A 13,859-nucleotide genomic window follows, 5' to 3' on the forward strand; every position below is an offset into this window, starting at 1 on the left:
TTTATGTTAATTTCTGTCATTAGACAGAATAATAGATTTACTTTTAGATATAAATTTAAACTTAATTGATGTCAGAGCTGAAAGTTTAGATCTGTGTTATGCTCCCACCTTTTGAGAAATATCCTTTAATAACTCTTTTCTATTCCATAGAGTAAGAGTTATTGAAACAGAAAGTGAAAGTGTGACTCCTATGAAAGCTCGTATCATCAAACCCCAAGAACCAATGATTTCCATTGGGTATAAAGCCAAAACTAAGCCTGTTTCATTTAAAAAAGGCCACGTGGAAGAAGACTGGGCTGATTCCAATATTCATTTGACCAAGACTCTTTTGCCAGAAACTCCTTTGTCGGAAACTAGAGATGATATGCTTCTTAATTGTGGAGGAACAAATGATTTAGGTTGGTGTGATCTCGGAACTAATTATCCTAAGTGAGTTCTTTTAAGAAATATTTTTAATTTTTATTAGCTTTCAATATTTCTTAAGGCATTTATTAAAAATAAAATGGAAATTAAAACTATGATTATAATTTCCCCTCCTTCCCAAATATTTTTTACTTATTTATTTCTACAAAAAAGCATTCTAGCAACAGTAGGTTGTCCTCCAAAGGGATTGTCAGTCAAGGGGCTTAAAGCTCCACAAATTTGAGACCTACAGCAAAATGAAGGCAACGTGTTCACCATACAGTCCTTGGCTATATAATTAAACGCACTGTGAAATTCTATGTAAAATTATAATTATCAAGTGATACTATACAGCTGTATTGTTTTCACTCGGATGAAACCGGTTTGCATTTGTTTACGATTCTGTATCAATTGGTTAACATTGTAATGCTATACCTTAGAAGTAAATACATATAAGAAGTATATAAGTATATAAAAAATCTTCCGAATAAAAACCCATTACATGCATGTTTAAGATAAAAGCATTGCATATAAACTCGTGCAAATCTGATAATTACTAAAAAAACTACAATGCGTCTAATAATTTGATCTAAATATTACAATATACTAAAATAATGCTTGATATAATAAATATTCTATACTTATATAATATATTGTCTAATTTATCCTATCGTCAAATTTATATTATATATCGTCAAATTTAACCAATTGATTCACTAACGTAAACAAGTGCAAATAGGTTTCGGTCATATAAAAACAGTAAAGCTATATAGTATCACGTGATAATTAAGATTTTAGATAGTATCTTATAGTGCGTTTAATAATTGGCCAGGTTCTGTAGTGCGCCAGTACTTCCCAAATAATAATATACGGATCAATAAATGTCTGACATTCTAAGAAAATGAAATCTTGATTTTAACCAATAGTAAGCCCGTTTGTCAATTAATATATTTTATTGCTATGACGAACAGATTTTTTGTCTTACTTTTTGTTAATGTGGTTTGACATAGTTATTTTTATTATTATTTAGATTTTTATCTCGTATTAGTTGAAATAGTTTTCATGACTCGAATTTATTTTTGAGGTAATTTACTCTTAATGTTGGAACCATATTACTTAGCGAAATATTATAATTTTATTTCATATTAATTCTTGACAATAGTTTTCGGAAATTTACCCGCAGTAAGGTGGATTCAGTTTTAAAAGTTATTAAGACATCTTACTTATTGAAATGAACTTATTTGATTTTTTTTATTACTTAGGAGAAATCATTAAATAATTTATAAATAAGCAAAGATAATAGATGAAAAGAGAATCTCAGTATTAGTGAATATCCTTTAACGGATGAATGAATGAATCTGTGAGAGAATAAATAACTAACAAAGTTTTTATTAAAAATGGTTTCGCAGTATTTCTTTCAAATAAAATGAATTCGATCAAAGCAATCTGTACCCAAAATTACAAAGCAACAAGCGTGCAGCTCCAGTCCTTCAATTCCAAGCTGCCTCCTTATGAGTAGCCTTTGATTTGCAGGTTTCATATTCTCATCATTGGTGATTTTTAACTGAATGTGTCATTGTCCGGTATTCTTTAAACTTTTAATTTGAAGGGCTATTGCTGCCCGTAATTTCTTACTTTGATGCTTTTCAAGCTAAGGTGTTATTGCCCGTATTCCTTATACTGACGAATTTTTAATGTCTTTGCCGGATTGTCTTTTTCTTTGACGAATTTTTAATTTCTGCGCTTAGTTTTTCTCTTATCTAAATTGTCTGAAATTCGTAGACACCTACTAGCAGAAAATATTATCCCAACAACTGAAGAAAATGAATGAATGGAATAATATAAAATAAGAATACAAAGTGAGGTAATTCTCTTAAAAGCATTTCGTCATTAGAAAGGTAAGATTTTATTTTCGATTTCCAAATTCTGAAATCGAAAATAATTGTTGTCTGATGTATCTGTTTTAGAAAAAATGTCGACATACATTCCCTACCTTACTTCAAAATCAAAAAATATGGAAAACTTCACTTCTATAGGGAAGCAATTTAGAATTGAATGGCTAGTTCTGCACGCTTGTTATTTGTTTTGCCTCCTACATTTTCAATACATAGAATTTAAAGATAATTTAATCTACAGACTTCTCAAAACATGTTTGAATTCTTCAAAATGATTAAAAAAACAAATAAAAAGTTTGAAAAAATGCATTTAAAATGTGTTTTTTTAAATTCAAGTGAAATAAAGTGTTTTTTAATAAGTGTGTTTTATTTGGTCATTATTTAGTTGTACGTACATATAAATCATTATTTGGTTGTACAGTAAACATACTTAGAAGTGATATGTTACGCAAGTTTGTATCTAGTGGGGCGTGCAGAGAAGAGAGGGAAGGGGACAGCAGAAAGGGTCATTCACTAGTAAAGCTTTAAATCTTTATTTTTATCACGAAATAAGATTTTTCATTGGCTCAAGCAAAATATTTTGTGTAGAATGAAATAAGATATTCATGCAAATTTAATAGCTTTTAGATAGTACTTAAATTTCAAATGTTCATTACATTTAAAAATGTATCAATATATTAGTGTAAATTTAAAATTTCTTTCTATCTTTCAATAATATTCATATTTATACGGGTCGTATTTACATTCATATTTATAGAAACATATTTATACAGGTCGTTTTTTAGTCTTAAATTAGCTTTCTTTGAACAGAAATGATGGCACTTCTTTTTTCAGTGGGAGTTCCTACATTTCTGTCAGCCACTGTTCGGGACATAAATAAAATTTCCTCTAAACCAGATATAATATTTTATGGTATACATATTTTTTGAGTGAGTTGCTAAGATTTATATTTTGTGAAAATATGACGGTATCTGTTATACTTTTCAGCATTGAAGTGTCACAAATTATGGATGTGTGCGAAGAACTTGTGAATAAAATGTTTGTTGAAGTCCCGGATGTAGAAATGGAAGATATAGCTTCCTATTCATTGTCGAGAAATATCACGCAGCAAAAGAAATATTATCCTCGAAATTCAGAAAGTGTGCTGCTTAAAAAAAGCCTCTGTGAATTAGAAAGAGAAATTATTCAACCAAGTTTTGCTCAAGATATTGAAGGAAAATGGCACGTTATCATTCAAACAGATGAATTCCCACAAAGAGTTATTTTAGAAGTTTGCAAGTAAGTCAATAACAATAATGCCATCAATTCCTTGCAAGATTTATGTGTTGCATTACTCTGACGCAACTTATCATTTAATTTTTTTTTTACTGTTCACTCAATAACTCTGCAAGATAGTACTATCTTTTAGCACACGGGTAAATTCTAACATTATATATTCAGGATGTTCCGTAATAATCGCTCTTAATATGTCCCTTAAAAACCCTTGAGGACCGTTTATAAATAATGTCACACTCTTTAACAATATTTTTGGATCTCTCCTCCACTTTGTTCCATATTGCGAAAAAATATTGTCAAAAGTACCAGAATATGGTAAAATTTACTATGTTTCTGGCTCTATTTGAACTCAAGATTATGGCAATGATTTTGGAAAAATTAACAATAAAATATGGTTTTATAATGTGTGATAGAATTTGGTAAATGCTGTAAATCTTAGTAATTTTTTCATTATACCGAAGAACATGGCATAATAACTATTTATTCGAATGTATTTAATTTTCAGTATTGTATTTTTACTGTGGGAGCAGCGTTAGCCCAGCTTGTGGTGCCCCTGAAAGAGTGGCTATCAATTCTGCTTTACTGATATTTGAATGTCAATCGGGAGGACATTAGAAAAATAAATTCTTTCACTAAATGTGCAGCAATAAGATTTATAATTTTGAAAACTTGAATGTTCGGTAAACTGTTACCACATGAACGGAAAAATTACCAAATGAATGGTTTAAAAACAGTATATATTGGTTTTATTAACCACAATTATGTTTTTTTTTTTTTAATTTTTATACCAGAAATGTCGTTACCATACATTATAATAATTTTACCTGAATTTTTTCTTTCAAGCAGTGTAACACTTTAACATATCACCTATCTTCTTTTCACATGTCATGACATATTAGCTAATCATATCCAAGCCATATATTACTTCCTTTTACTGAAACGTATAGCCACAGGGAGGAGAAAAGCACGATTTGGCGAAACCATGGTAACGGAGGGGGTAAGATTGTGGAGAGTGTGGAAATAGCATAACCTTGAGACGCCAATTCTATTTATAATGAGTATAGGGGGGGTATTATTTCCAGCATACTATTTTACTCTAAATTGAATGACGCTATCAATAACATCAATAAAAACTATTACATAAATAAAACTTTAATTTAAAAATTAAAGCTTTCTTATATAAATTTTAAACTATTAATCATATCGACTTGTTTTTGATCTGATTCGATTTCATGTAATGCATTATACCACTTGCCTGATCACATAAGTACGTAGGATTCAAAATTTGCGCAATTTTTGTATAAAACCTTATTAACGTCTTAACTGCATTTCCTGATGACTTGGGGTTGGTTTAATTTAAATTAGCCTTAAAAATACATTGGAAACCTCACTTGTTTAGATAACAGTGTGTTTCATTCTTGTGTCACTTAAAAATGGATAATGTTCAAGACCTCAAAGGAAAGGACAAACTTCAGATAAACCTGAACCTAAGTATTTAAAATAACTTTCGTCTAATTATATCCACGCTAAAATCCTTTTAACCACGCAGGAGCGGACCTAGTCAATATATACCAGGTTTAAGAGTAACCTAATCCATAATTTAATCACAGTAATTTTTTAAAAATTCATTACATATTTCGCAATAAAACCCATTGATCGGGGTGGCTCAAGTGATAGAGCGCTCGCCTTCCAATGAGGTGATCTGGGTTCGAATTCCAGCGATCACGAGTCGAAACGAATTTTGCAACCGGCTCACACCACCGACAGTGCTGACGTGAAATATTCTCTATGGTAGACGGATCATGGTAAGGTTAGAGTCTCCTTGCCGTCAGGCTAACCGTGGGAGTTTTTTGTGGCTTTCCTCTCTATGTAACGCAAATGCGGGAAGTTCCATCAAAAAGTCCTTCACGAAGACAAATTTCTCCAATACCTGATTTCTCCAATACCTGTTCTCCAATACCAGAGTTTCCTAGTCTGGATTGGGTTTACAAGGCTACGGAGTTAAATATTAGTAGTAGTAAACTCAAAAATTGGGTCGGCTTGTTCATCGACGCGTATAAAACTCAATGAAAAGTTGTATTTACACAATGTTTTTTTCAATGAACTCAAACTAATTCGCAAACTCGTTAGCTAATTATGCCTGAAACTTGTACAAAAGACCATAGAACAACTTATTGTATTCGTATAGATAAGTTCACATGGTGTGTTTTATGATGTTTCAAATTAATACATCTAAAGTTAAATTTATAAAACGTTTTATTTAAACATTTATAAAAATTACAAGTTTTAAATTAATCAAATTTGTTATTGTAATCTTGAGGTTTTACAACCACTCATTTTAAGTTGCATATTCGTTTGACGGAAATATGAATTGATCCGAAAATCTACACTAATGATTATTTTTAAAGTGTTATACTTACTTAATGTCCAGCGAATTTTAACTTGATTTATTTCTGTTTCTTATATATTTTGGATTTTTTTCCCTTTTTTTGCGTATAACAATTGATTGAATAATTTTCCTTCATCATGATAACGTTATTTATGTTTCTATTTCAGAAATCCAGGAGAAAAATGCAAATCATGCAACAGTTTAGTTTCACAATGTGTTCAGAAATATAGTCACCATAAATTACTAAGTTTTGATCCAGAAAGTGCAGAAACATGCCCTTACATTCGACTCTACAAATTTCCAACAGCCTGCGTCTGCAGAATTAATTAGATAATTTGACTTTTCTATTTACTACACCGTTATTTGACATCACATTAAAGATAACACTATAATGAAAACAATCGTATAAACAGAAGATCTGAACTAAGGTTTTAACAGCACCATCAAGGAGGGAAGTTTTTTCTTGTTGCATGCCTCGTAAATAAAGCTTTAAGACTATTTAATCAGAATTTTCTGAAAATTGCAGAATATTTTAAATATAAACGAAACATTCCCGTTGATATTTGAAAACAAATTGTAAGAAACAATTGTAAAAAAATATAGTAAGATGAGTTTTTGAGGTAGTATTTTTTTTAGAAGAACATAAAATAATCAGAAAATATTTTCTCAACAAAATTAAAAAAAAATTCCCGTTTAGAGTATACCCGCCCCATAACTAAATATTTACTGGAATTGTGAGTAATTAAAAGATATTTCTAAACATAAAATAAGAGAACAGTCCTAATTTATAAATTCAAAAAAAAAAAATAAATATTATATATTAAGATGCAAGCGTTGAGTGTCTTTTGTGTTGGTTTGATGAGGTTTTAACTTGATGAGTGTCTTAACTTGAAGAGTTTCTCGAATATAGTTAATGAATGAATAATTCTAATGTCCAAAGTATTACTTTCGAAGCAAATTCAACGGGAATATTAATTACAGATTCAATGTAGTATTTTATTTCAAGAAGCAAGTTTTCTTTCTTTCCCAAAGAAAATTGTTGTCCAATGACAGACTTCTCATTTCAGCAGATAATTTATAGCATCACTATACCTATATAAATATGCTCAATTGATACATCAGACCATGAACAAAGTACAAAGTAGTGCGAAAATAAGAACTTTGACCTGCCATTTTTTACCATATTTATTTATTATTATTTTCTTGTTTTCAAGAAAGAAAATTGTGATCATTTGATTTGATACACATTAAAGTAGCGTAGCTGGCTATGCAATTTTAATACATAGTTGATATTTATAATTTAAGTTATTATATTTACCGCACTTCATGAATATGTTGAGAATCATCAACAGAAATTGTTCAGATCCATGTAGATTGTATAATAAAGAATTTTTCTCGTAGTATTGGTATTTTTCTAAGTGCTGAAAAACATCTTTTTAAGTTATAATGCTATAGAAGCCTGTAAATGAGGTAATGAGATAGCTTGGTAGATTTTTCATGCATATACTTAACAATTTTGTCGAGTTATAACAGGGTGAAACCCTGTCAAGTTAAACTGAAAACGCAGACATTTAACAAGCCGGGACCCAATTGGATACAAATAGTATTTCCAAAGGGCTTACAGAGCTTCCAGGAAACAAATAGTATTTCCAAAACACGCAGAATCAAGAAGTTTCGGTGGACGCATTGTAAACTTTTTATATTCAGTGTTTTAGTTTCGGTAGACGCCTTGTAAACTTTTGATAATTTTTGGCTTCACGGAATTCATTTGAAACTAATTTCATATTAAAATATGGTAGCCGTATTTTATAAATATATCCTAAAACTATTACGAAGAAAATTACAAATTGAAAAACATATAAAGCTTTTACGTATAGTTAGGCGTTTTATGAGTTTTTTTTATAATTTTTTGCCGTGCGGGTTCTTTTGAAATATGCTTCAAACTAAAATATCGACGTCATATTTTTCTAGAAATGCTCCTTGCAGAACATGAGATATTGATAATCTTTTCTTAAAAAAAACTTTGTTCGTGAAAAACACATGAATTTATAAACATATATAGTTTTTGCGTAAGGGTGGATGCTTTGCAAAATTTTTATTATTTTTTGCATCACAGGATTCATTAAAATTAGATTCATATTAAAATGTGGGTGTCTTATTTTATGAAAATTCCAAAACATAACCCGAAATATTTATAGAAAAATTTTAAAAAATTTCGCATTTTGTCCCAAACACGCAAATTCAGGAACACATATCGTTTTAACGCAAGAGTCCTTTTTGAATTCTTTATAATTCAGCTTTAAAGTAAGGGTGATAGACTTCTCTGTGTCTCACATGTGTTTTTTTAAATAATTTTTTGTGCAATGGAATTCATTTGCAACTAATTTTAATATAAAACCTGAGCGTCATAGTTTCTAAAAATGCTCTTATATAACTTAAAATATTTAAGCAATTAAAATATTATAAAATATTTAAGGGTGAGTAACATGCTCTTATATAACTTAAAATATTATTTTGTCCAAAACACGCAAATTAAGGAACATATAGAGCTTCAATATAAGTTTGGATGTTTTTCGGATTTTTTATAATATTTTGCCTTGAGGATCCTTTGGAAACTTCACATTAAAATATGGGTGTTTCATATTAAAATATGGGTAGTATATTTCATAAAAATTTCCGTAAAAAAGCTGAATTATCTAAAAAGAAAATATTTTTTATCCAAAGCACATAATTTAAAGAATATAGGGAAAGGTGGGGTGAAATCGGGTAGTGGGATAAAATCGGGTATCTCGATTTTGGTGAAATTCGGCGGAAAAACTTTGAATGTTGTATTGGCATGTTGTTGTTAATTCACGGCGTCCGTGTAGATAAGTTTTTTTTTACAATATCAACTCTNTTTTTTTTTTTTTTTTTTTTTTTTTTGCAATGTCAACTCTCTAATGTTTTTTTAATGTTCCGACGTTCTCTTGTTTTTTTCAGCTATTCTATTCATATTCATTTGGTCATTACAGTTATAAAAATAATTTTCTAGTCCAGCTTATTAAAAGTTTACTTAAGATTTATGTTCCAGCAAACAATAAGGATTTAGTTTGATTAATTGCACTACTTTGTTTCGTTTCGAAAACCTCTCCTAGGGGGTAAAACAGGGTACTACACGGACCAGTCAAAGAATATAAAAGAAGTCCAGCTCTTAGAATACATAACTAACGCGGGGAATTGCTCGGTACGCTATACCAGAAAAACAATTTACTGGATGAACAACAAACTCAGATTTAGTAATGAAATTAGGAGAACTAAGATCGAGCACATGCGCAAGAAGCAAACTGACAGTAGCTGGGGCAAACCGACAGTAGCTGCGTTGCTTTCCACCAACCGCCATTTTATTCTATCTTTCTATATCAAAATTTGATGATATTCCCAAAGAAATATCTTTATTAATAGTATTCTACTGTTTATCAATACAGAACAAACTAACGACAAGGAAAACTTTTCTCCTTCACTCCAACAATCCCAGTATTGGTTAGGAGGAGGTTGCAAACTCTGCTCTTCTGCTTCGTTGTTTTTCCTTAGTAACACAGGGACAGCACTTAACCTTAGAGGACTGATTATTTCAATGAAAGCTAGATTTCCTTCTCTATGTATCCCCTTGATGTGTGCCTACGCTGGATTCACAAAAGCTTCGGAGGAACTACATCCGAGGCTGTGAACAAAGATTTTCCGGATCCCAGGACAAAATTAATGACGGGCCCAATCGTCAAGGCAAATAGTGGTATTTTCATATTTTGTAGAATTTTTGAAGACCACAATTGTAATTTTTGAATTCTCTGCCATTTTCTTTTGAAAAAGCATTAATAAGCACTATATTTTTTACAAAGAAATTTTGTTGGGGCCCCAGTCATCCCGGCCGCGGATAGTTGCCCCTCCCACCCCCTTGAGTACAGTCTTGACTACATCACATGCATATTTTTTTTTTTAAATTTGTCACATAAAATAGAAATGTCGATTTGCTATTTTACTGAAAATCTGGTACTTCTAAATCTCCCATAGTGTAGACATGTGTACGCGGTTTCACTTCACCAGTGGGGTAAGACTGAGTGGTTTAACTTTTTCTAAAAAAGAATCATTTATATAAAATTAAATAGTACATCTACGACTTTTAGATATTAATACATTGTATACAACTGAACAATGAATATCTCGATTAAATCAGACAATTTCTAGATTAAACAGTTTAGCTCTAATAGGCCTTCGAATTGAACGAATCGTTAACGAAAAGGGACACAGCTAAAAAAAAAGCGTTTAAGAGCGGATACAGCTGTAAATGCGTGTTCAAAAAAAAGAAAATAGCTATTTAAGAAAATGGATGTAATATTCGATCTCGTTTTTAATGAGTAAAATTCACTCTTTTTTAAAAGAATAAACTAATGAATCTAAATATAAGTTCGCAATACTATAGCGTCCATTTAATTAAGTCATTTGGCACATTTTATTCAAGTAGTTTCTTTTTGAAAAATCTTTTAAGAGTCAACACTTGTTTTTGCAAGGTTGTTAAGGTTCCTATAAATTAATAAAAGTGTCAGTAATTTTCTGTTGTTCGAATTTTGATTTTTAATACTTTTGATTAGACATTTGATTGGACATGTCGGGGGGGATCGATCCCCTATGGCTTCTTCCTATTACGCAACATTTATGATTTTGCTTAAAATGTCAGTTGGATAGCAATATTCTTTTTTATTTTGTTTTAGCTCGTAGTCTTCAACAAAATGAAAGTTTTATCATGATGAAGATTTTGTTTTCCTCTGTATGGCTGTTGTCAGACATTTTCCATCTGTTTTTTTGATTTATGTGATAATTAACAAAAACTTCAATCTACAACTACTGAAACACATTTTACATTATATTTCCAAAAAATAACAAAAATAATTGAAGGCAAACAATAAACAGTTTGTAATATATAGAACACTTTTAAAAAATTTAATTTTTTGTTCAAAACATGAAAAGCCATAAACATATAGAGCTTTAACATAAAGAAGGACGCTTTATGAATTTTCATAATTTTTTACATCTTGGGATTCATTTGAAACCAGTTTCAAATTAAACTATGAGCGGCTTATTTTCTGAAAATGCCTTTAGTTAACAAGATATATTTATAGAAATTTTAAAAAATGCACATTCCTTAGAAAACACGACTAATCCATGAGTATACATAGTTTCAACATAAGAGTGGACACTTTGGGATTTTTTTTTATCTTTTGCATCACGCCATTCATTCAAAACTAGTTGCACATTAAAATTTCACCTTCATATTTACGGAAATTGTCTGTAAATAACTTGAAATATCAAAGAGCATTTTTAAAAAAGTTCATATTTCGTGCAAAACATGGAAATCTATGAACATGTGTAACTTTAACATAAGGGTAGTAAATTTTTTATAGTTTTTTTTGCATCGCGGGATTCATTTGAAACTAGTTACATATTTAACTATGGACGTCTTTCGAAAAGTGCTCGTGTACATCCTGAAATATTTATAGCTCGTTTACATCTTGAAATATTTATATTTATAGAAAATTTTTAAACTGTTCCAGTTTTATTTAAACACGAAAGTTCAGGAATATAAAAAGCTTTAACGTAGGGGTTTACGCTTTATGATTTTTTTTAATTACTTCTTCCATTTCGGGGTTGCAAATGCCTGTACATAATCTAAAATGCTTATACGACGTCTTCGTATTTGAGATTTTGTTCAATAAAGTTAGTTTAAAAATCTGAATTTCAATAACATCAATTTACTTCCACTATTATTAATTTATCGGGCCCTTAGCAACCCTGTAAAAACAAAAACTGACTTTCAGAGTTTTTTTTTAAAGACTAAAAGGCTAATGAAATGTATCAAATGACTTATTTGAATGGATATCATATTGCAAACTTATTTGGACTCATTAGTTTATTCCTTAAAAAAAGAGCTTTCACTCATGAAAAACGAGATAACATACAATGTATATTTTTTTAAATACTTATTTTCCTTTTCTTAAACATGCGTTTCCAGCTGTATCCATTTCCGTAAACACGCATTTTTAACTCACCGATGATTTGTTTTTCTGTCTAACACGATTTTATAATTTGTTCTCTGTGTTGAGCACACAAGCTCGCATATGCACGTCGCTAAACAAGCTTATGATAAAGTTAAAATAATTTTAATTTCTCAAAACATGAAATCAAAAAAAAAATTTTAATATAAATTTTTTAAAAATTGATGCGTTTTCATGACCTGTTGCAATTCATAATGTTATATGTATAAGTGGGTAAAAGTGGTAAAAATTCATTCAGGATTAAAAAATAATGAGTCATAAGTGATCACTCACAGCACTCGTGTATCCGAAAACTGGAAAGTTACAAATATAGAGGGGGCACCATCGCTTTCGAAAATAGTCTTTCACTGCACTAAGAAGTTCTCTTTTTTATAGAGTGAATTTTTAAATTTCTTTATTAGCTCTATTTTTTATTTTATTCATGCCGTTTCAAGTAACCGGTTAGTTCTTGAAACGAAGTTATCCTTGAACATCAATGACGTGCAGAGGTTTGTGAATGCCTAATTATTTGATTAAATATAAATCGTAATCACTTGAAAGCACAAAAAATCAATTTAATTTCATATATATGTTATGGGGAATGTCAAAGGAGAATGTCAACAAAGAGAAACAAAGAGAATGTCAACTTTCACCGGTGAATGTCAACAATTGCATAGTTACTTGGATGAATGTCCGAAATATTTGTTAGATCTAATTTGATATTAATTTATTCGTTGATATTATTATATTTATTCGATATTTTAATATCTGCTGGGGATAGTTTCGGAGAAACAGCAGTGCTTGTGAGTACCGGTTAAATGCATATAGTGGCACTTGACCTTAAAAAACATTGATGAAGGGCACACCGGGCAGTGGCACAGAACCTTGAAAAAAACATTGATGTAGGGCATACCGGGCAGTGGCACTGTACTAAACCTAGTATATATTTCGGACATTTACCAAAGCGACTGCTATTGTCAACGGTGGAAGTCAACAACCAACAATTTCAGTCAGTCACAGTAACATATACTTATATTTATGATATACAGTGGTGGCCAAAAGTGTGGACACTTTTTGAAAGTTTCATGTTTTTCAACTTTGTGTGCTTGTAGAATATATTAATTTTCACTTAAATATAAACATTTATGTATCAAATTGAAGGTAATTTAATGTAGAATTTAATAATAAATACAGTATTACAATATCTGTATTGCAAAAAAAGTTATGCAATTAATAGTACGATCTATCTTAGATTTGTATTTTTTTTAAGTGATACTTACACAATCAATACTTAGTAGGATAACCCTTATTTTTTAAGACAGCTTCACAGCGTCTTTTCATCGAGTGAACGAGTGTTTGGAGTTCATCTTTCGTAATCACATGGTGCAAAGAATTAATTATAACTTCACTTTGTTGTCTTTTATTGGATGGACGTTTTTTTCGCACAAGAATTTTCAATATCTAGCTATCAATATTTCAAGCCATGGTAATATATCTATGCCTTTATTTTGAAAGCATGCTTTGCATACTTTTGCTGTGGGGCATGGAGCTGAATCCTGCTGAAAAATAAATGGTGCGTTGTTGGGGAAGAGATCCCTGATGGAAGGTATCAATTTTGGTTTCTGGACAGTTTCGATGTATTTTTTGGCTACTACCGATAGAAAAATTAAATGGCTATGCCTTCAAGATAGAAAAATGTCATCAGATGCCATTAGATGTGAAATGAATGCAGCTGGTATTGCAGTAAGTTCAAAAACAATAAGAAGAAGGTTATCAAGATTTGGACTACAAGCTAGAATTCCAAGGAAAAAACCATATTTAAATCAAAAGCAA

The 13,859-nt window shown here is 30.4% G+C and overlaps 1 protein-coding gene across 4 annotated transcripts in view; it reads left to right on the plus strand.

Annotated features, from left to right (window-relative positions):
• The window catches only part of LOC107446434 (uncharacterized), a 63,202-nt gene extending 55,841 nt beyond the window's left edge, over positions 1-7,361 (plus strand). For all 4 annotated transcript variants that reach the window (XM_071187793.1, XM_016061081.4, XM_043041392.2 and 1 more), the window contains exons 4-6: positions 151-429; positions 3,285-3,575; positions 6,129-7,361. In XM_071187793.1, the coding sequence (XP_071043894.1) occupies positions 151-429; positions 3,285-3,575; positions 6,129-6,291 (733 nt within the window). In that variant the 3' untranslated portion in view covers positions 6,292-7,361. The remainder of the gene's footprint in view (positions 1-150; positions 430-3,284; positions 3,576-6,128) is intronic.
• The last annotated feature ends 6,498 nt before the right edge of the window (positions 7,362-13,859 follow it).

The sequence above is a fragment of the Parasteatoda tepidariorum genome, chromosome X1, assembly GCF_043381705.1.
Source record: "Parasteatoda tepidariorum isolate YZ-2023 chromosome X1, CAS_Ptep_4.0, whole genome shotgun sequence".
In the NCBI taxonomy this organism is placed as follows: Eukaryota; Metazoa; Arthropoda; class Arachnida; order Araneae; family Theridiidae; genus Parasteatoda; species Parasteatoda tepidariorum.